The sequence below is a fragment of the Oncorhynchus clarkii genome, chromosome 1 (genome assembly GCF_045791955.1).
Source record: "Oncorhynchus clarkii lewisi isolate Uvic-CL-2024 chromosome 1, UVic_Ocla_1.0, whole genome shotgun sequence".
In the NCBI taxonomy this organism is placed as follows: domain Eukaryota; kingdom Metazoa; phylum Chordata; class Actinopteri; order Salmoniformes; family Salmonidae; genus Oncorhynchus; species Oncorhynchus clarkii.
The window spans coordinates 52,649,019-52,673,662 of NC_092147.1; the positions used below are offsets into that span (position 1 = coordinate 52,649,019).

The window sequence follows — 24,644 nt, forward strand, 5'->3', positions numbered from 1 at the left end:
ACAGCTTACCACATCGTTAACCACACTAGGGTAGGGGGCACTATTTTCACCACCGGATGAAAAGCGTGTCCAGAGTAAACTGCCTGTTACTGAGGCCCAGAAGCTAGGATATGCATATAATTGGTAGATTTGGATAGAAACCACTCTAAAGTTTCGAAAACTGTTAACATAATGTATGTGAGCATAACAGAACTGAAATGGCAGGTGAAACCCTGAGGACAACCCCCCCCCCCCAAAAAAAATGTAATCCTACCACTGATTTCAATGGCTGGCACTTTTATAATAGGGCAAAATTGTGCCTGATTGCAGTTCCTATGGCTTCCACTAGATGTCAACAGTCTTTAGAAAGAGTTTCAGGCTGGTTTTTGGAAAAATTTGCCAGAAATGGTTGTTTTTCTAGGTGGCTCCTAAAATCCCTATCTTCTTCTGTTGGCAGTCCAAAAGGTCCCAGTTACATTACAAATGGTCATTTTGTTTGACAATGTCCTTCTTTATATCCATAAAAACTCAGTTTAGCTGGCGTGCTTCAGTCAATAATCCACTCGGTTTCCCTCCTTCAAAATGCATACAAAATTAATCCCAAACGTTACCAATAAACTTATCCAAACAAGTCAATCAACGTTTATAATCAAACAATAGGTACCTTAATACGCAAATAAACGATAAAATTTAAGACAGAGAATCGTTTGTCTTTACCGGAGAAAAATACCAAAGAACGCGCTCTCATTCACGCGCTTGGAAACACTACAGCCAAAATGGGAGCCACCTAGAAAAACAACCATTTCTGGCAAATTTTTCCAAAAACCAGCCTGAAACTCTTTCTAAAGACTGTTGACATCTAGTGGAAGCCATAGGAACTGCAATCAGGCACAATTTTGCCCTATTATAAAAGTGCCAGCCATTGAAATCAGTGGTAGGATTACATTTTTTTTTGGGGGGGGGTTGTCCTCAGGGTTTCACCTGCCATTTCAGTTCTGTTATGCTCACATACATTATGTTAACAGTTTTCGAAACTTTAGAGTGGTTTCTATCCAAATCTACCAATTATATGCATATCCTAGCTTCTGGGCCTGAGTAGCAGGCAGTTTACTTTGGACACGCTTTTCATCCGGACGTCAAAATACCGCCCCCTATCCCAAAGAAGTTAAGCTTTCATAGTATTTGTAGAGTTTTTTTCTCTGAGAATTAGAACCTAAAAGTAGGAAATGGAAGGAACATTTATTCGCTGACCACCCGCTTTAGAGAAGCAGAGGACCATGTTGCAACATAGGAGAATGGTGCCGTCTCAACGAAAGGTCAGCTAGATTAAATCCATAAAGAATTTAAAAAATGACAGGACCATGTTGATAACTTGGATAACAGAGGGCATCGCTGTAATATTAAAATCCTGGGTGTTCCCGAGATGGTAGAAATCAAAGACATGATACAGTTCCTACAGAGGAAAATCCCAAATGTGCTGGAATGCCAGTTTGAGAGGTCACTTGTGGTACAGAGGGCACATAGATTCCCCCCTGGCCCGCCGAGAAGAGACCCGAAAGAGGGATGCCGGCCACAGCCCATTATGTTCGACATGCTATGTTACCAGGTGAAGGAATAAATTCTCAGAACAGCAAGAGATAAGACAGGTGACACGGCAGGGATCTACAATTATGTTCTTCCCAGACTATTCTAAACGAGTTAACGACCGGAGGATGGCATTCAAACATGTCAAAATCGATCTAAAATTGCGGAAGATCGAGTTCATGCGTTTTCTGTGTTTTCCTGCTACACTGGAGACCAAACTCAATGGAGCCAAGATCACACGTTTGACTGACAAGACGAAACATCAGCCTTCATCCAGAGAAGATCTGCCAGGGAGGTCCGCTGAATCCAGAATTATATTGGATGTAGGACTATAAGTGCCTTTGACTTTGCATTGCTTTGATTAGACTCAGCCCTAGAGCTGGATTTGACTGGACTGTTTCTTACCAGTAGGTTATTTTTTATTTTTTTGGTTTGTTCAACATCACACTAGCTAGCTGGCTAATGTTAGCTAGTCAGATAACTTGCGAAAATAGCAATTTTCGTAAATTAACTTTATGACAAAAATTATGCACTAACGTTTGTCTCTACATTAACTAACATATTCCTCTCAATTGTAAATATTTTGCTTGACTCATTATGACGTTATAAGAACTTACATCTGGTTCCACCATAATGTTTTGTCCGCCATATTTGTTGAAGAACGCCACAAAGGCAAGGGTCGCTCGCTTCAAAATTCATAATTGGAACCACTCGATATGATTGGTCATATAAAAACCTTGTGACCCAAATGCATGATGAGTTTTCTAACTCCCACTTGTGGTGGTCTGGAGCAATGAAGCTGTGACTCTGGGTAACCCCTAAGTCCCGCGGTGCAAGTTCGCAACTTTTAAAGGAGGAACCACTGTACATCTCAGGGTATACTGGACAAACAAAAGTTGGATAGATTTTTTGCAGACATGAATTTAGCCCAACTCTCAGATAAGGATAGAGATTATTTAGATGCACTACTTAGGGTTGAGGAGTAAGTTTGAAGACAACGAAATCCTTTTCTACCCAAGCTACGGATGAGTAGCTGTGTCTAAGCGGGTGAATTCAAGACGGACCCCCTTAGCATCCAATCCCAGCGAATCGTGGTATCTAAAAGGTTTCATTCCTATGCTGTGAGCTCTGAGCTACAGAGCTGTCTGTCCTCAGGGAACAGACTCCTAAGCCAAAAGGACACTGACATCGGGAGGACGATCAGAGAGGTGCGTCAGAGAGGTGCGCCGGAGAGGTGCGTCATCGAGCAACCTGAACGTTCCCCTGAACGGTCCACGCAGAGAATCCTCGGAGATCATCCCCACGTAATTACATAATTATATTCTGACCCATAAGAGCGGCAGTTTGGGGCAAGGCTAGGGTTAGAATAAGCATAGCTGACAAATTCACCCAAATGTATATTTTTCTTGTGTACTTTCTTTTTTCTCTCTCTCTTTGAAATCCCCATTTTGGTAACACGCGCCATAGTGTGTTGGCCCATTATACTAAGTTCTAATCAATAGCCTATAATGTGTTTTGTCTATATGTATCTTTTATCATCATGTATCTTTTATTATCATCAAATATTCAACTAAGATTGGTGTGGTACGAACTCATTGGTGAGACCTGGGTCCGTGCAGATTCACAGGCTATACGACGTTCAGAACGAGATTGGTAGAGGTAACTGGTTAATTAGCGGCTGTTGTAAAATCGATATTCTGATATTCTTTGAGTTAATTTGGGAAATAGAAACTCAATAAAAACTAGTTTTCCCATGGTGCCCCAGGTTAATGAGTTAATAATTGCTTGATTCTGTTAATCATGCAATTAGAAACTTGTAATCATTCGATGAGCAACAGTCTGAGCATTAACTAATACAACGTCACGACAGTAGTATCATTAACCTGGCTTTATCCCCCACCGTTACAGCTCAGATAACCTTACAACACATAAATACAGTGTGCTGTCCAGGACTCGAGCACTTTGTCATTAGATGCTGCCAAAGCCTTTTATTGTGTGGAATGGGGCTATATTTTTAAATCTCTTACAACAGTTGGCTTTGGGGAGAACTTTGTGAATTGGATAAAATGTTATATGGCACTCCTTATGCCTGCGTTTTAACAAATGGTCTCATACCCAACCCTTTCCAGTTACATAGAAGTACAAAACAAGGATGCCCTTCAAGCCCCAGTTTATTTGTGCTAGCTTTGGAACCCCTGGCCCAGAAACAGAGGTAACCCACTTATTCATGGTGTTATGGTGGGCAACATTCAGCATAAGCTCATGCTTTTATACAGATGACATGTTACTTTTCTTGTCTCAACCTGAGATATCTGTCCCTGATTTACGACACTGCTGAGGAATTTACATCATCTAGTTATCATATTAACTGGCATAAATCTGAGGCTCATCTTTTATCTGGCTTAAGCCCATCCAATTTCTTCAACCAATAGAAATGTACATGGTCCCCTTAGGGCAGGGGTGTCAAAGTCAAATGGACGGAGGGCCAAATAAAAAAATCAGCTACAAGACGAGGGCCGGACTGTTCGAATGTTCATTGAAAAATTTTTAAATGACGCATATAGTCTAGTGAACCTAATTGAACCTACTGAAAACCTAACAAATATATTACAATATGATCAGATAAATAAAGCAATATTTTCTTATGGCTCTGTCAGTAATCTTTAATTTTCAACAGACACAAAAGACAAATTTCCTTTATATAAATATCCCCATAACATGAACATTAAATGAAAGAAACCGGTATTCAAGGCACCATCAGTAGACTATATTTTCTATTTTAGCAAAAGTGGGCTAAATTTACTTCAAAGAAAAAACAATAATAGCAATTTTCTATCATCCACTCAACTGAAATATTTTAAAAATATAATTGGATTGAAATACAAAAAAATAAAGTGCAAAAATCTATTAATCAAAAACAACACTTTGTTTAAGGAGAAGTAACATGCAGTGAAAACAAATATTAAATTTTAACTTTTAAACTTGAACTGAGTAAAAACTCTAAATATGTGATTGCACAGTAATGTTCACTTGTTTGAGGTTGAGGGTGATACTTGGTGGTGTCCCATCTTTTCCACAAGTTCATCAATGTTCGGGGTAAGGCTCTGAGCTGAAGAAATCCTCAGAATTGAGTGGAGGTGTTCAGCAGTAAGTCGACTTCTGTGTGATGTTTTGTTCAGGTTCATCAAAGAAAACAGTTGTTCACACAGGTATGTGCTGCCAAACATAGACAACGTTTGAGCAGCCTGGATGCGCAGCTGGGGCATTGTGCCGGGGAGGAAACGGGCGAACTCCGCAGCACCCACTGCCGCATATTTTGCCCTCAGTGCATCATTGCATTGGAGGTCAATCAACTCCATTTGGAGGTTTGGTGGTGAGCTTTCCACGTCAACAGCAAATGGGTTACCGAGCAGTTCCAACCTGCTTTTTTGTGCTTCAAAGTCAGCAAATCGGCGTCGAAAGTCAGCGGCAAGCATACCTATTTTATCAGCCAACTGTGTGCTCGGGAACGCACTGGTAGAGAGCTTCTCTTTCATGGTCTGGCAGCTGGGAAAGTGGCTCAAATTTTCTTTCCGCATCTGCGTCTCCCACAGAGTCAGTTTGGTTTTAAATGCCTTCACTGTACTGTACATATCAGAGATGACACGATCCCGACCCTGCAGCTGCAAGTTTATTGCATTCAGATGACTCGTAATGTCACACAGAAAAGCCATTTCACACAGAAACATTTCGTCTCGGAGTTGTGTTGTGTCTTTCCCTTTGCTGTCCAAGAACAGACAAATCTCCTCACGAAGCTCGAAACATCTTTGAAGCACCTTTCCCTGGCTTAGCCATCGCACCTCTGTGTGATAAGGCAAATCACCATGCTCCGTTTCTAACTCCGTCAGAAATGCCTTGAACTGGCGGTGATTCAAACCTTTGGCTCTGATAAAGTTAACTGTGCGCGTGATGATGCTCATTACATGCTCCATTTTCAAGGCTTTACCGCACAACGCTTCCTGGTGTATGATACAATGATAAGCTGTCAGCTCACCTGTCGCGTTTTCCTCTTGCATCTTTTCCCGTATCTTCGCCACCAGTCCGCTCCTGTGTCCACACATCGCAGGTGCTCCGTCGGTTGTCAAACCCACGAGTTTTTCCCAAGGCAGCTCCATCTCATTTACACATCTTGACACCTCTTCATACAAATCATGCCCCGTAGTTGTGCCATGCATAGGACGTAAAGCCAAAAACTCCTCTGTCACGCTTAGGTTGGAGTCCACTCCGCGGATGAAAATTGACAACTGGGCAATGTCAGAAATGTCGGTGCTCTCATCCACAGCCAAGGAATATGCAATAAAATCTTTTCCCTTTTTCACAAGCTGCTCTTTTAGATTGATGGACAACTGGTCTACTCTCTCGGCAATGGTGTTTCTGCTCAGACTCACATTTAAAAAGAGTTGCCTTTTTTCTGGGCAAACTTCGTCACAAACTTTAATCATGCAGTTTTTGATGAAATCCCCCTCCGTAAATGGCCGGGCTGATTTAGCGATCTCTTCTGCCAAAATAAAACTGGCCTTGACAGCAGCCTGGCCTTGTGATTTGGCTTTTTTGAACAGAGCCTGTCGAGATTTGAGGCCTCGTTTTAATTCCTCTGCCTTTTGTAGCCTTTGTTCCATGTCCATATTCTTGTTTTTGTCCGCGTGTTTCGTTTCATAATGTCGTCTCAGATTATACTCTTTCAGTACCGCCACACTTTCTCCACACAGAAGACACACAGGTTTTCCAGCTACCTTCGTGAACATATACTCCGACTCCCACCTTGTTTGAAACCCCCGGTTCTCAGTATCCACCTTCCGTTTTGCCATTTTTGATGGGTATCTGAAAGTTAATTTTACTGTGATGCTGACGACTGCTGTGCCAATAAATATTGAAATGAAGCAGCCTACTGCTCGGTGCGTCACCTTTGCATTGTGGGAAATGTAGTATTGGTGCGTGTAAAAGATCTGCGGGCTGCCGGCTTGCTGCGGGCCGGTTCTAATAATAAATCAAGATCATCCCAGGGGCCGTAAAAAACCTTCTTGCGGGCCGGATGTGGCCCGCGGGCCTTGACTCTGACATATGTGCCTTAGGGTATCAAATACCTTGGCATACTAATAACACCCAGCCACAGGGATATTGTTGGAGAGAATATAAAAACCGTTACTTTTAAACATGAAGAATGGCTTTGCTAAATGGTCAAAAATATATATTTCATTATGGGGTCAAATTAATTATATTAAAATGTTGCTGGCACCTGTAATATATTATCTTCTAGTTCATCTCCCTCTATATATTCCAGATTCTTACTTTAAAGATATTGACAGGCATGTCCTAGATTTTCTTTGGGGTAACTCACAGATCCATTTAGGTATAAAAAAGACATTCCCCCCCACACCCAAAAGGTGGATATGGTATCCATAACTTCAGGGGGTACTACTGGGCTATCAATGTCAAACATATCAGTATGTGGTTACCATATTGGAAGGGAGGGGCTAAACCAGGCTGGTACCAGATAGAGTCTGAGGCCTGTGGGGGAGTCTCGCCCTGGCTTGGACCACAACTGATGGATCACCCCAATGTTACAAACACCCGAACCTTGTGGGGTAAGGTACATAGAGCTGGACACTGGGACCTTCATACATCGCCTCAGGCCCCTCTGTGGCAAAATAAGAGTATCCTAATTGGAAGTAAAACCATTTTTGGGGTACAGTGGCAACAACTAGGAATCAATTATCTGTTGGATCTATTTGATGAGCATTCTAAGCAATTCTTAAGCTTTTCCCAAATTTCCAAGAAATATAAGTTGCCACAGAATACATTTTGGAGACACCTCCAGCTACGAAGTTTAGTCAATATGGTCGGGAAGCTCCCTTACTTGTCTCACTGCCAGCCCTATTGAAGAGATAATAAACAAGCAATTAACCCGTGAGGGTTGGTTCCAATAATGTATCATCATCTGCTACAGGAGCAATTGTATATCCCTATAAATAAGGTTAAAGTACATATATAGATACAGTACCAGTCAAAAGTTTGGACACAAGTACTCACTGCAGGGTTTTTCTTAATTTTTACAATTTTCTACAGTACCAGTCAAAAGTTTGGACACACTTACTCATTCCAGGGTTTCTTTTTTTTGTGTAACTGTCAGAATGAGCCCAGTGTTGAGGGACTCTGAGATCCCAGGGGCATTACACACCTCAATAGCAGGGCATTAAATCACACATTCACACCCAGGGTTAAAAACAGGTCATCACACTGACAGCCAAAACAACGAGTTTTCACCATAACGACGCAACAGCCGCAAAGGAAAGTATTAACACAGATCAAAGCAACAACATGAGCACACATCATTCTGAAAGCTGAAGAAGACTAGAGGAAAGTAAATGAACAAAGCAGCACAATGCAAACAGTAGCTTGGAGCCAGGGAGCCAAGACTGTGACTGCACTGGGTTTGTGTCCTTGGATACACTGTCGCCCTCTAGTGACGTCTGAGTTAAATGCCTCATGTGTCCACTCACACATTGGAAAGTATTGGTGGGGATTAGGGTTAGGGGGCAGGTCTTACTAGGACGCAACTGTGGTTGAAAGGTGGGTTGAGGCGTCATTTTAGGAGACAAACTGAGGAACTTTGACTGGCTGTGCTGAGGTGGGGGTGGTGGTGGCACCTCCTCATTAACAGACATTCTCAATTTTGACCATGCATATTTCCATACAAAGATGTTCAACCCATCTTGCTCTAAGAGACTCTGTAAAACAGAAAAAAACTGGTTGAATATTTACTGCTTAATTTGAACACACTCTGGGGATCCCAAACTGCCACCAATTACAAGAGAAAGAGTTTGAAAGAGTTGAACTACAAAGGATGACAATGATAGTACTGTAGAATGTACAGGAAGTGAATGCCCCTTACCACAACTGAATTCTTTGACACCAGACGCACGGACTCTGAACCCTGATTGGTCAACTTGCTGGCCACCTGGAGGTTGACTGGTGTGTTTCGGAAGTTGGCGTTGTTAGAGATGATGGCACCGGGCTTGGAGGTGTGGCTGATGGCAGTGACCGTGGAGGGGGGCTGCACCATGACAGAGGCAGGCATGGTGGGAGTGGCAGCTTTCAGCACTAGAGGTAGAGTCTTAGTGGTGATGACTGGGGTGACTGCCAGCATCTTCTGACAGCGAGAGGAGAGAAAAAATACAAATAAATAAAAAGTTTCTAAATCGGAGACAGAAGAGAGAGAAATTAGATGAGATGGGGTCAAAAAAGGGAGTGGAAAAGTGAGCATAATAATGCTAAATCCAAGAAATATGAACTAATGTGAAGCCTAGTGACTCACTACTACGGCTACCTTTATTAAACCATTCTCTGGAGGAGTGAATCTTTCCTCCCGGTTATATCAAACGCCACAGAAAATCTGGCAGCCGAGCACGTACATCTCACTAAGAGCTGGAGATAAATCTACAGAGTCATGAATGATGGAGGGTTTACAACATGTCTGTGTTTGTCTAGCGGGGAACGTGGTCCGCGAGGTCATAGGAACGAAGAAGTACTACCTGAAAGAACTGGCATGGCTGAAGGACATCTGATAACGGAGCTAATGCCAGTACAGAGAACCATCCAGAGTATCGGGGACTTTTTCTTAGCATGATTCTTCACTCTCTATCTTTATAGTAGTAAACGATTATGAACACTGACAGGTTTGGGGCTTTTCAGGGCATGCTAGTGTTGCAAACTTTCCCAAACTGCCTAGGTTTTCCAGAAATCCTGGTTGGAGGATTCCTTGGATCAGGAGGGAATAAGCAGGAGAGAATAAGTTATCCAACAAGGAATCATCCAAATGGTATTTCTGAAAAACCTGGGAAAGTTTCAGGAATGTTTCTAGGCTACTGCAAAGTTATGACACAACAAGCCTTTGTGCAACATAACAAGCAGCTGAGTTGAGCTAAGGTTGACTGTGGACTTGTGTGGCTACCTGCTGCAGGGCCTGGGTGTGTGTGGTCTGCTGTAGGGCCAGCAGAGTGGCAGAGGAGGGGATCTGGAGGACGTGTTTGTCTGCAGCCGGCACCTGCACCGTCACCTCTGGCTCCTGTTTCACCAGCAGGTCCTTCCTCAGCTGCTCCACAACGCTTTTCTGGAGGACAGAAGTGAGAGGGGTAGAGAAAGAGTGGGAGTCGAAGAGGGGTGAAGGATGGTGGGAGAAGAGTGGGAAAAGAGCGGTGAAGAGCATGGGGAGTGAGAAGAGGGCGAGAGAGGGAGGGGTGTAGAGGATGGGGAGAGAAGAGGGGATGAAGGGAGAAGAAACAAGATGAAGGAAAGCAGATTGAATAAAACTCCAATTGAGTTTAGTGTCACTGTTCCCTTTAAATGTTCTGTACCCTTTTTTGGCAATAACCCCAACCGGTGATTAACATTGTATTATGGTAACTACTCAAAAGTCTCTTATATCAACATTTGCTAACAATTGGTTGTCAAATCAAATCACTTTCATTGTTCCACGTTGACATAGTTGATTAATTAATGTTGAGAATACTTGGCTTTAAGACCAAACCAACTTTTGTGACTTAAATTTGAGGCCGGGGGCTCTGACCTTTCCCTTTGACAACAACTGCAGTTCTCACAAGAGCAGAATACCAAATTAGTATATGCAGCAATGCCAAGTCATTTCAATAGCTAATTCCGCTACTACGCTAACTCGAAACGATTTTCCCGACAGGGAATTAGACCTGCTCTGAGGAGGGGTAGAGACTGGGGAGCAGAGGAACAGGCAAGTATGAAATAAGTACTGTTGCAGTGCACTCTCATTCTCTCTAGTAAATATTAATGCATGGAACAGGGCTTAGGCCATTGAATATGCATTCACTGTGTCAAACCAATAAATGTGCGTACTTCCAGAAATGCATACTTCCAGCTGCTTCTCTTTGTTTTGCTCATCATATTAGCTTCAGCATGCATAGAGCTGCCTTTCACACATTGTCATAACCTGTCATAATATGGTAATAACACTGTAATGACACATTTAAACCTGTTGTGACATATGGCATTATTTTATGCCTGGTTACAATCCCTACATAAGTGACAAAACCCACAAAACCAACCACACCATAGCTTACTTATCAACAGTATGTTTATGTTATATAACATTTTCTGAAACTGACCATATTAAATTATCATTGTTATTGCGCACAAATTGATGTCAGACATCCCTACCCAATGCTCTGTTGCTGATGACAGATGAATACAGGAGCAGATTTCAGGAGCAGGACGAGACCCTCTTTTTGACTGATGACTGACATAAGGGCATGTACGTGAGAGGCCTATCTGGCTTATATGATTATGATGGTTATAATGCTTCTTGACAGTGTCATAAAGTGTATTTTCTTTGTCCAAGTAAAGTGACCGAGGATGGTCATAACCAGTGATAAACTAGATTCAGCCACGGGACAATTTCTTTTTTAGCGGATGGTCAGGGGGCTAGAACATAATCAGACAAATAGATTGCAAATTGACTTCAAGAAGCCTAAACAGATATAATATTTGACCAAACCTTGATTACATTTGGGGACATTCCCCTAAGTAGGGTGTCGTCTTTTGGATGGGATGTTAAAACGGGTGTCCGGACTAGAGGTCGACCGTTTAATCGAAATGGCCGATTAATTATGGCCGATTTCAGGTTTTCATAACAATCGGAAATCGGTATTTTTGGGCGCCGATTTGCCGGAAAAAAATTATGTATACCTTTATTTAACTAGGCAAGTCAGTTAAGAACACATTCTTATTTTCAATGACGGCCTAGGAACGGTGGGTTAACTGCCTCGTTCAGGGGCAGAACGACAGATGCTCACCTTGTCAGCTCGGGAGATCCAATCTTGCAACCTTACAGTTAACTCGTCCAACGCAATAATGACCTGCCTCTCTCTCGTTGCACTCCACAAGGAGACTGCCTATTACGGGAATGCATTAAGCCAAGGTAAGTTGCTAGCTAGCATTAAACTTATTTTATAAAAAACAATCAATCATAATCACTAGTTAACTACACATGGTTAATTAGATATTATCTAGCGTGTCCTGCTAATCTGACTGAGCATACAACAAGCATACAAGTATCTAAGTATCTGCCTGAGCGGTGGTAGAAGCAGGTGCGTAAACATTCATTCAAACAGCACTTTCGTGCGTTTTGCCAGCAGCTCTTCGTTGTGCGTCAAGCATTGCACTGTTTATGACTTCAAGCCTATCAACTCCCGAGAGGAGGCTGGTGTAACCGAAATGAAATGGCTAGCTAGTTAGCGCGCGCTAATAGCGTTTCAAATGTCACTCGCTCTGAGCCTGTGGTTGTTTCCCTTGCTCTGCATGGGTAACACTGCTTCGAGTGTGGCTGCTGTCGATGTGTTCCTGGTTCGAGCCCAGGTAAGAGCGAGGAGAGGGACGGAAGCTATACTGTTACACTGGCAATACTAAAGTGCCTATAAGAACATCCAATAGTCAAAGGTTAATGAAATACAAATGGAATAGAGGGAAATAGTCCTATAATTCCTATAATAACTACAACCTAAAACTTCTTACCTGGGAATATTGAAGACTCATGTTAAAAGGAACCACAAGCTTTCATATGTTCTCATGTTCTGAGCAAGGAAGTGCGGGTATGCACTACCCTCTGTAGAACTGCTAATATGGTCAGTTTCAGAAAATATTATATAACATAAACATACTGTTGATAAGTAAGCTATGGTGTGGAAGGTTTTGTGGGTTGTCACTTATGTAGGGATTGTGAACCGTTAGCTTTCTTACATAGCACATATTGCACTTTTACTTTCTTCTCAAACACTTTGTTTTTGCATTACTTAAACCAAATTGAACATGTTTCATTATTTACTTGAGGCTAAATTGATTTTATTGATGCATTATATTAAGTTAAAATGTTAAGTGTTCATTCAGTATTGTTGTAATTGTCATGATTACAAATAAATAAATAAAAATCGGCCGATTAATCGGTATCGGCTTTTTTGGTCCTCCAATAAATCGGTATCGGCGTTGAAAAATCATAATCGGTCGACCTCTAGTGCGGACTCTCAGTGGTGTCATAACTGTCCACAAAAATCCCAAAAGATCAGATTTGCAATGAATAACTTCAATCAGACCCCCTCTCACCCGTAGAGGGGGATGGATATAACTAGTGAGGTTTAACAACTCACGTCCTGTTGTAAATCAAGGGAGAAGATCCAGCCTGCGCTCTCCAAATTCACCAAAGGATTGTGCTTTGTCTCAACATACCTTTTTCCCGCTGAAACTCTAACACATTCAAAAACAAATAGAAATGGAACAATGTTTCTAGTATATAATGTAGGGAATGGTCAGAGGCGATCTATAGAACACTAATGTCATTTTGTTTGTTCTTTTGTGATATCATTACAAATGTTATAAAGGAAATACTGTAACTTGGAAAGTATACCCACTACATATTTGACGTTTCCATACTGTGCGTTGTGCATGTAATATTAAAAATGATTAGTGTTTTTGTTAAGGAAGGGATGTGATTTAAGAGATAATTGTTTTCCATAAGTTTGCACAGTGAGTAACCACCGCCCTGGAGTGAGGTCAGGGAGCGTGCCAGCCTGCCGGACCGCCCCTTTCGAGCAAAAAGGTATAAATTACGAGTTAAGAAAAAACCACATTGAACCAGGAAAAACGTGAAGCTGCAGCTGCGCATTTAAATGGCTTGAACATTGAATCTCAACATGAGGTAGAGACAAACTCACCTCCCTAATCAGCCATCACAGGTATGGCTGATTAGCTATTCTAAGTAAGATATCTTCAAAAGTGAATTTAAGTAGGATCATCCTGTTACTCTGCTTAACCATCAATACAGCTGGCTAATCCTATCTTCAAAGAAGCATCGTTAGGAGTGAATGGAAGGAAAATCAACTCATAAGATCGGTTCAGGACTACACGACAAGTCACCGGATACCGGACAACTACGAAGAAGGACAACAGGAGAAGAGTTGTTGGAACCATTTCGGACATTCAAATCAAACTTTATTTTCCACGTGTCCCGAATACAACAGGTGTTGACCTTACAATGAAATGCTTACTTACAAGCCCATAACCAACAATGCAGTTCAAGAAAGAGTTAAGAAAATATTTACAAAATAAACTAAAGTAAAAAAGTATATAAAATGTAACAATAAAATAACAAGGCTATATAAAGGGGGTACCGGTACTGAGTCAATGTGCGGGGGTACAGGTTAGTCGAGGTAATTTGTACATGTAGGTAGGGGTAAAGTGACTATGCATAGATAATAAACAGTGAGTAGCTGCAGTGTAAAAACAAATGGAGGGGGTCAATGTAAATAGTCCGGATGGCCATTTGATGAATTGTTCAGTGGCAGGTAGTCTAGTGGATAGAGTGTTGGGACAGTAACCGAAAGGTTGCTGGATTGAATCCTCGAGCTGACATGGTAAAAATCTGTCGTTCTGCCCTTGAACAAGGCAGTTAACACACTGTTCCCTGGTAGGCCGTCATTGCAAATAAGAATTTGTTCTTAAATGACTTGCCTAGCTAAATAAAGGTTAAATAAATAAAAGTCTTATGGTTTGGGGGTAGAAGCTGTTAAGGAGCCTTTTGGTCCTATACTTGGCATTCCGGTATCGCTTGCAGTGCGGTAGCAGAGAGAACTGTCTATGACTTGGGTGACTGGAGTCTTGGACAATTTTTGTGACTTTCCTCTGACACCGCCTAGTATATAGGTCCTGGATGGCAAGAAGCTTGGCCCCAGTGATGTACTGAGCACTATGCACTACCCTCTGTAGCACCTTACGGTCAAATGCAGAACAGTTGCCACAGTGATGCAACCGGTCAGGATGCTCTCGATGGTGCAGCTGTAGACTTTTTGGGGGATTTGGGGACACATGCCAAATCTTGTCTGTCTCCTGAGGTGAAAAAGGTGTTGTCGTGCCCTCTTTACGACTGTCTTGGTGTGTTTGGACCATGATACAGTGGTTCCTCCTTTAAAAGTTGCGATCTTACACCGCAGGACTTAGAGGTACCTAGCATCACGGCTTCATTGCTCCAGATCACCGCAAGGGGAGTTAGAGCACTTATTATGCATTTGGGTCCCAAGGTTTTTATATGACCAATCATATCGAGTAGTTCCAATGACGAATTTGACGCAAGCCCCCCGTCGCTGGTGACTTTCTTCAGCAAAGATGGCTGACAAAACATTACAGTGGAAGCAAATGAAAGTAATTATAACATCATAACGAGTCAAGCAAAAAACATACAATTGAGAGGAATATGTTAATGTAGAGACAAAAAAAATTTGGGGCGAAAATCGCTATTTAGTAAGTTAGCTGACTAGCTAATATTAGCCAGCTAACTAGCTAGTGTTATGACATGAGTATGAAATTGTAATTCATGTTGTTTAATGTTTTAAGGACTCCTGAGAAAACCTGAAACAGTGGATGTAAAGAATCTAGCTAGCTAAAGCATTTACTGCAAATTGAATGTACAATTGTGTAAGCTTGCCTTGCTTATACTTTCCATGCAATGCTGCTGAAGTAACATAGCTAGCTAACTATTTACTTGCTTATTGTGTAGTGGAGGATAAAAATAAATGGATGCATATGGATGTGTAGCTAGCTACAGTATGTAGCCGATCTGCGTATGGACCCTAAAACATTTGGTATGAATATTAGTTCAGAACCTATGAACCTCAGCTATCATAGTTGTTGTATTGACTTCAAGACTGAATGGCATTAATGAAGCCTATGGATTGAGTAGAATATAATAACTTTATTGTGCCAAGGATGCAAGTCCTATATACAGTGCCTTGCGAAAGTATTCGGCCCCCTTGAACTTTGCGACCTTTTGCCACATTTCAGGCTTCAAACATAAAGATATAAAACTATATTTTTTTGTGAAGAATCAACAACAAGTGGGACACAGTCATGAAATGGAACGACATTTATTGGATATTTCAAACTTTTTTAACAAATCAAAAACTGAAAAATTGGGCGTGCAAAATTATTCAGCCCCTTTACTTTCAGTGCAGCAAACTCTCTCCAGAAGTTCAGTGAGGATCTCTGAATGATCCAATGTTGACCTAAATGACTAATGATGATAAATACAATCCACCTGTGTGTAATCAAGTCTCCGTATAAATGCACCTGCACTGTGATAGTCTCAGAGGTCCGTTAAAAGCGCAGAGAACATCATGAAGAACAAGGAACACACCAGGCAGGTCCGACATACTGTTGTGAAGAAGTTTAAAGCCGGATTTGGATACAAAAAGATTTCCCAAGCTTTAAACATCCCAAGGAGCACTGTGCAAGCGATAATATTGAAATGGAAGGAGTATCAGACCACTGCAAATCTACCAAGACCTGGCCATCCCTCTAAACTTTCAGCTCATACAAGGAGAAGACTGATCAGAGATGCAGCCAAGAGGCCCATGATCACTCTGGATGAACTGCAGAGATCTACAGCTGAGGTGGGAGACTCTGTCCATAGGACAACAATCAGTCGTATATTGCACAAATCTGGCCTTTATGGAAGAGTGGCAAGAAGAAAGCCATTTCTTAAAGATATCCATAAAAATAAGTGTTGTTTAAAGTTTGCCACAAGCCACCTGGGAGACACACCAAACATGTGGAAGAAGGTGCTCTGGTCAGATGAAACCAAAATTGAACTTTTTGGCAACAATGCAAAACGTTATGTTTGGCGTAAAAGCAACACAGCTGAACACACCATCCCCATTGTCAAACATGGTGGTGGCAGCATCATGGTTTGGGCCTGCTTTTCTTCAGCGGGGACAGGGAAGATGGTTAAAATTGATGGGAAGATGGATGGAGCCAAATACAGGACCATTCTGGAAGAAAACCTGATGGTGTCTGCAAAAGACCTGAGACTGGGACAGAGATTTGTCTTCCAACAAGACAATGATCCAAAACATAAAGCAAAATCTACAATGGAATGGTTCAAAAATAAACAGATCCAGGTGTTAGAATGGCCAAGTCAAAGTCCAGACCTGAATCCAATCGAGAATCTGTGGAAAGAACTGAAAACTGCTGTTCACAAATGCTCTCCATCCAACCTCACTGAGCTCGAGCTGTTTTGCAAGGAGGAATGGGAAAAAATTTCAGTCTCTCGATGTGCAAAACTGATAGAGACATACCCCAAGCGACTTACAGCTGTAATCACAGCAAAAGGTGGCGCTACAAAGTATTAACTTAAGGGGGCTGAATAATTTTGCACGCCCAATTTTTCAGTTTTTGATTTGTTAAAAAAGTTTGAAATATCCAATAAATGTCGTTCCACTTCATGATTGTGTCCCACTTGTTGTTGATTCTTCACAAAAAAATACAGTTTTATATCTTTATGTTTGAAGCCTGAAATGTGGCAAAAGGTCGCAAAGTTCAAGGGGGCCGAATACTTTCGCAAGGCACTGTACATGCAGTTATTACCAGGCATTAGATCCCCACATTGTAGCCTGTACATTGAATATACAGTGGGGCAAAAAAGTATTTAGTCAGCCACCAATTGTGCAAGTTCTCCCACTTGAGAGGCCTGTAATTTTCATCATAGGTACACTTCAACTATGACCGACAAAATGAGAGAAAAAAATCCAGAAAATCACATTGTAGGATTTTTAATGAATTTATTTGCAAATTATGGTGGAAAATAAGTATAAGGAACGTTTTCTGTAAGTCTTCACAAGGTTCACACACTGTTGCTGGTATTTTGGCCCATTCCTCCATGTAGATCTCCTCTAGAGCAGTGATGTTTTGGGGCTGTTGCTAGGCAACACGGACTTTCAACTCCCTCCAAAGATTTTCTATGGGGTTGAGATCTGGAGACTGGCTAGGTCACTCCAGGACCTTGAAATGCTTCTTACGAAGCCACTCCTTCGTTGCCCGGGCGGTGTGTTTGGGATCATTGTCATGCTGAAAGACCCAGCCATGTTTCATCTTCAATGCCCTTGCTGATGGAAGGAGGTTTTCACTCAAAATCTCATGATACATGGCCCCATTCATTCTTTCCTTTACACGGATCAGTCGTCCTGGTCCCTTTGCAGAAAAACAGCCCCAAAGCTTGATGTTTCCACCCCCATGCTTCACAGTAGGTATGGTGTTCTTTGGATGCAACTCAGCATTCTTTGTCCTCCAAACACGACGAGTTGAGTTTTTACCAAAAAGTTATATTTTGGTTTCATCTGACCATATGACATTCTCCCAATCTTCTTCTGGATCATCCAAATGCTCTCTAGCAAACTTCAGACGGGCCTGGACACGTCTGGCACTGCAGGATTTGAGTCCCTGGCGGCGTAGTGTGTTACTGATGGTAGGCTTTGTTACTTTGGTCCCAGCTCTCTGCAGGTCATTCACTAGGTCCCCCCGTGTGGTTCTGGGATTTTTGCTCACCGTTCTTGTGATCATTTTGACCCCACGGGGTGAGATCTTGCGTGGAGCCCGAGATCAAGGGAGATTATTAGTGGTCTTGTATGTCTTCCATTTCCTAATAATTGCTCCCACAGTTGATTTCTTCAAACCAAGCTGCTTACCTATTGCAGATTAAGTCTTCCCAGCCTGGTGCAGGTCTACAATTTTGTTTCTGGTTTCCTTTGACAGCTCTTTGGTCTTGGCCATAGTGGAGTTTTGAGTGTGACTGTTTGCGGCTGTGGACAGGTGTCTTTTTTATACTGATAACAAGTTCAAACAGGTGCCATTAATACAGGTAACGAGTGGAGGACAGAGGAGCCTCTTAAAGAAGAAGTTACAGGTCTGTGAGAGCCAGAAATCTTGCTTGTTTGTAGGTGACCAAATACTTATTTTCCACCATAATTTGCAAATAAATTAATTAAAAATCCTACAATGTGATTTTCTGTATTTTTTTTCTCATTTTGTCTGTCATAGTTGAAGTGTACCTATGATGAAAATTACAGGCCTCTCTCATCTTTTTAAGTGGGAGAACTTGCCAGAATTGGTACTCTTTCTTGGCAAATAAATGTGAGGTTCAGGTATGAATCTCTGTGAGACATTATTTTTCAGTCAAATCCAATACCAGGTGTATCAAACAAATTCTTTGAATTATGGTGTGTCTGCAAGTATGTATTACATGTATACACTTCAGTGTTTACCACTTCTGCTCCTAGGACATCAATGATTACACATTGTAACTATGCAATAGACTAGAGACATGATTTAAGTAAAGGCTGATTTGTAATTCATATATACAGATAAAAAAACAGTACACTATACTTCCTATGCATATCTAACTCCCTTCATCTGCATTAATCTGAGGACACAGGATAGTATTTCAACCAGTGGAGAATGTGAAACACTTTACTGAAAGTTCATTATCCAGGTGTTAGAAATATATAATACATGCATTATAAATATATTCTAAAATACAAGTTCAATCTGTACACTTCAAAGCACATATTTAAAAAAAAGAGAAAGAAAAATTAGATGGAAGGAGAGGTGTAGAAGACCGACAGGGAAAGAGGTAAGAGCAGAGAGGAGCTGGGAAGACAGCATATGATTAATGAATTACAGTGCTACAGTGCTAGTGTCCCTAGCGGTGTCTCCTAACCAGCCTTTGGCCCCCAGTTGGCCCGAAGGTTATCCTAAGAGTGGGTGAGGTGGCGATGATGGAACTGGCTTCCTCTCTCACATCAAAACATACCTGCAGACGAGAGACAGATGGATAGAGAGAGAGCATTATTAAGCTTTGTTTGTTTTTTTCTAACATGGTCAGTCATCATAAAATACAAATATATCAAGATAGCTAGCTAATATGAAGTTAGGTAGCTGGTCAAATGTAATTAACTTAGCTAGCTATCTATACAGTGTGTAAACTAGCTAGCTATGTTAGCAGCTCAATTGGGTTAAAATGCACTGTAGCTAGTTACTGTAGCTAATAATACATTGTTTCTACAACCTTGAATAGGTTCTCCCAGCCATGTGGACGATTGAAAACAGGGCAGCAAAGTATGTCTGTTACCAGAACGGTTTAGAGCATATTACTATTGCCTGTGAATAACCAGACCTTCATACAAACTTGCTATGCTGTATTCTTGACGCACAACTGAATGTGCTGCCATATCCTGCCAGCAAGCCACTCAGGCAGACAATGAAACGTGGAAGAGGGCGAGGAATGAGATGGGAGTAACAATCCAGGCTATTTAACAAGTGGAAAGGGGGAAAAGTATCATTATTATTATTAATATTAACCCTGCATTATAATTATATAAAAGCCCCTTAGATATTTAGTGTTTCGACAGCTGGAGGCATTTTGTTTTCCACAAGCGTACTGTAGCAGGCTGTGAATTGCAAACAATGTTTCTAGGAAGGGCTATTAGTTGAACAATAGACTATTCAACCTTTACTAAAGAATCGTCTAATGTCATGAGTAAATGTGAGTAATGTGCTAATGTCATGAGTAATGTGCTGTTAAAAGTGGTGTATGCCTTATTTATTTAAAGAGCATATTGCATTTAGAAGCAATAGGATTTGAAGCAAAAGCATACAACTATTTTAGCACCATTTCGCACTGCTCTGAGACAAGCACGGGGACTGGTCTTGATAAATCAATGTGATTTTTATTTTCACTGAATCTCCGTTTGGGTATTGGTTAGACTGGAATTTAAAAATGTGGGTGCCGAAATGCTCTTAGTGTAACCTTTATTTGACTAGACAAGTAAGTCAAGAACAAATTCTTATTTACAAGGACAGCATACTCCTTCCTCCCCGTCGGGGAATTGAACCCCAGTCTCCCACGTATCCGCATTCTTTAGAACAGCCATTATTGAAGGTACTTGAGGTCACCGAGAGAGTCTGGACATGGACTGCTCTCCTTTATGTAAGGAATTAGACACTTTCCCCATGTTTATTACAGTATGTATTGTAGGCTGTGTTTTCTTGTCAGACTGCACAGTCCACTAATAAACAAATGCAGGTGGCTTATATCTTCAAAATGCTTGAAATGCTTTATTATCCAAATGTAAAAGCATATACTGTACAGTAATGTATTTCTTCATCAGCTTCTGTTAATAAAATAATGATAAAAAAATACTCTTTAAAACTGCAGATGTTGATTTAGTTATGGATCCATAACGAATTATTATGGGAATAAATATCACTGAATTACAGAATTATTGGAACAAAATTGTCTAATGAATGCAAACACATTGTTGCTTACTGGAAAACTATTTCAAACACACGTAGGCACATTGTACAGCATCATTATGGCTATTAGCAGGGCTATATTTTGGCCCTTAATTCAGATTACAATTGCTCAGTCGTTTTTTTGGAAACAAAATAATCTCCAAAATATATACGTGTATAGCCTTCCCGCTGTGGGCGTCTATTTCAGCACCATTTCTCGCTGCTCTGAGACAAGCATGGAGAAACTAAAATGTTCAAATATTCCATGATATTCTTAAGATATATGTTGACTGAATATAAGAAAGTGATCTCTGCTAAATAATCTTGTTAGGTTTCTCTAGAAATAAATCATTCTAAATAACAAACTGGCTTTATTTACAAATTAGTGAGAATGTCTCACCCCATGTTCAAGAATTGCCTCTCGTTCCCTCTACGTTAAATACAATTTAAATCTCCAAAATATCATTTTTCAACAAAGCAATTGTTATTATTATTAATTAATTAATTTAGAATTATATAAAAGCCCCTTAGATATACACAGATGTTCTCACAGATCCTAAAGGAAAATGCCCCTTAGATATTAATTTATTATTGGCAGAGAATCACATCATTGCATTTTTTTTTTTAGATACCCTGTAGGCCTACCTACCATAGGCGAAATATATATATTTTTTAGATACCCTGTAGGCCTACCATAGGCGAAATGAGTATTGGTAACACTACAATTAGGGTGAGGAAATGTTATGCCGCTTAGAAATTCATTTAGAATCCTCCAATCCTCCAATAGAATAATCCAATCCTCCAATTATGTTGTCGCCTACTCCCGAGCGCAATATTTTACAATCCATCCTAATGGAAACCCTGAGGGTTTCGTTTAAAAAAATTAGACACACACCTGAATGTACCATACACTAAAGAGAAGTCGCTATCTGTTTTATGGGCTTGCTGAAAGCTGCCTATATACAGTGGGGCAAAAAAGTATTTAGTCAGCCACCAATTGTGCAAGTTCTCCCACTTGAGAGGCCTGTAATTTTCATCATAGGTACACTTCAACTATGACAGACAAAATGAGAAAAAAAATCCAGAAAATCACATTGTAGGATTTTTAATGAATTTATTTGCAAATTATGTTGGAAAATAAGTATTTGGTCACCTACAAACAAGCAAGATTTCTGGCTCTCACAGACCTGTAACTTATTCTTTAAGAGGCTCCTCTGTCCTCCACTCGTTACCTGTATTAATGGCACCTGTTTGAACTTGTTATCAGTATAAAAAAAAGACACCTGTCCACAACCTCAAACAGTCACACTCCAAACTCCACTATGGCCAAGACCAAAGAGCTGTCAAAGGACACCAGAAACAAAATTGTAGACCCGCACCAGGCTGGGAAGACCGAATCTGCAATAGGTAAGCAGCTTGGTTTGAAGAAATCAACTGTGGGAGCAATTATTAGGAAATGGAAGACATACAAGACCACTGATAATCTCCCTCGATCTGGGGCTCCACGCAAGATCTCACCCCGTGGGGTCAAAATGATCACAAGAACGGTGAGCAAAAATCCCAGAACCACACGGGGGGACCTAGTGAATGACCTGCAGAGAGCTAGGACCAAAGTAACAAAGCCTACCATCAGTAACACCCAACGCCGCCAGGGACTCAAATCCTGCAGTGCCAGACGTGTCCCCCTGCTTAAGCCAGTACATGTCCAGGCCCGCCTGAAGTTTGCTAGAGAGCATTTGGATGATCCAGAAGAAGATTGGGAGAATGTCATATGGTCAGATGAAACCAAAATATAACTTTTTGGTAAAAACTCAACTGGTCGTGTTTGGAGGACAAAGAATGCTGAGTTGCATCCAAAGAACACCATGCTTACTGTGAAGCATGGGGGTGGAAACATCAAGCTTTGGGGCTGTTTTTCTGCAAAGGGACCAGGACGACAGATCCGTGTAAAGGAAAGAATGAATGGGGCCATGTATCGTGAGATTGAGTGAAATCCTCCTTCCATCAGCAAAGGCATTGAAGATGAAACGTGGCTGGGTCTTTCAGCATGACAATGATCCCAAACACACTGCCCGGGCAATGAAGGAGTAGCTTCGTAAGAAGCATTTCAAGGTCCTGGAGTGGCCTAGCCAGTCTCTAGATCTAAACCCCATAGAAAATCTTTGGATGGAGTTGAAAGTCTGTGTTGCCCAGCAACAGCCCCAAAACATCACTGCTCTAGAGTGGATCTGCATGGAAGAATGGGCCAAAATACCAGCAACAGTGTGTGAAAACCTTGTGAAGACTTACAGAAAACGTTTGACCTCTGTCATTGCCAACAAAGGTATATAACAAAGTTATTGAAATAAAGTATTGAGATAAACTTTTGTTATTTACCAAATACTTATTTTCCACCATAATTTGCAAATAAATTCATAAAAAATCCTACAATGTGATTTTCTGGATTTCTTTTCTCATTTTGTCAGTCATAGTTGAAGTGTACCTATGATGAAAATTACAGGCCTCTCATCTTTTTAAGTGGGAGAACTTGCACAATTGGTGGCTGACTAAATACTTTTTTGCCCAACTGTATAGCCAAAACAGAAAGATAAATGCGGTCAGAGACCTACTGAGCCTGCCTGGCAAGGTTGGTCCTACAAAGCCAAAGCCCCCTGATGGGAGAGCATAATATACAAGGAAATTCTCAAAGCTGCTAATGAAAACCTTGACGACCTTGTACCAAGCCGGTGGGGATTCTGGTGGGGTGCCTCCACCAAGGAAGTGGCAGTCCTGGCAACACTAGCTGCAGTAAGAGAGGGGTCATTCTATTGTGACCCTGTTGGCACTAAATAATCAAAGCTGACTGCACAGAGATGTTTGGGGAAATGGTCATAAACGGGGGACCAGCGTCTGTGTTTCAGGGGAGCGGGGGTGGATCTAATCTCCATCACCTTGGACTTGACCATGGCAAATGTTTTCAAATTTTTGCTCAATCTTGCATTCTTTCTCAAACAGCTGTAACTGTATATTCATTCATAAAGCAGGTCCTTTCCTGAGTTAGGCTCTGGGATGTAACAACCTTTGAGCATCTGAGCTTATGGTTGAGAATGGGGGAAAGGGGTTGAGTGTGTGTGTGTATCCCACATCTGTTGCAAGGGGGTAAGGATGTGTCATGACTTGCCCTTTTGGGTGAGAATCATAGGTGCCAGATTCCCCCCCACACCCACCACCAGTATTATGATGGTCGTAAATACCTTGTAGAAACTCTGCCTTTGGGTTTGGCAGGATTGAGGGGAAAGAAACCTCTGTTACAAGGAGATTCCTCCCACCAAAACGGTAAAATCAAAAAGGTTGAATAGTGAAACAATACTTCTGTAATCCAAACAGTTGGAAATGGAGGGGGGGCTTAAACAATCCTGTCGAATTTGTTCTAATTTGTGATGTACAACAACATCTCTGAATGTGCATATTTCCCAGTGATCAGATTCACATCCAAATGTTGGGGAACTTATATGATTGAATATGAAACTATTTGTGAAAAGATTAAATGTGATTTTAGCCTTATAAATGATTGTTTTTCATGTAAAGTCTTAACTAGCCATCGACCACACCTGCGTGAGCACAGATATTATGTCGGCGTCATGGAACGCCCCCTTTTCGCAATAAAACCCACTTCTAAATGTGCATTAGACCAGACAGCGTGAAGCGGTGGCTACATGGCTGAGAAATAGTTTAAAACTAGAGACCAAGCAGGCAGATGTTGTCACGAATGGATAAGAAATCTACAAAACTAAAGTACAGAGAACGTGCGTCCCCACAATGAAATGGCTACCACTCTATAGGCCAGCGAGACCAACAGGGTGAGCTGAAAGGTATGGAATGGCTAGACACTGAAACTTTCTTGAGTGAAGAAAATTAAGACTACA

At 41.3% G+C, this 24,644-nt stretch overlaps 1 protein-coding gene across 1 annotated transcript in view; it reads right to left on the reverse strand.

Moving 5' to 3' along the window:
* Positions 1-24,644, reverse strand: part of LOC139408823 (PHD finger protein 21A-like) — a 113,527-nt gene that overhangs the window by 38,556 nt on the left and 50,327 nt on the right. The window contains exons 6-7 of the mRNA XM_071153187.1: positions 9,554-9,712; positions 8,495-8,752 (exon numbers count right to left, since the gene is read on the reverse strand). Coding sequence (XP_071009288.1) covers positions 8,495-8,752; positions 9,554-9,712 — 417 coding nt within the window. The remainder of the gene's footprint in view (positions 1-8,494; positions 8,753-9,553; positions 9,713-24,644) is intronic.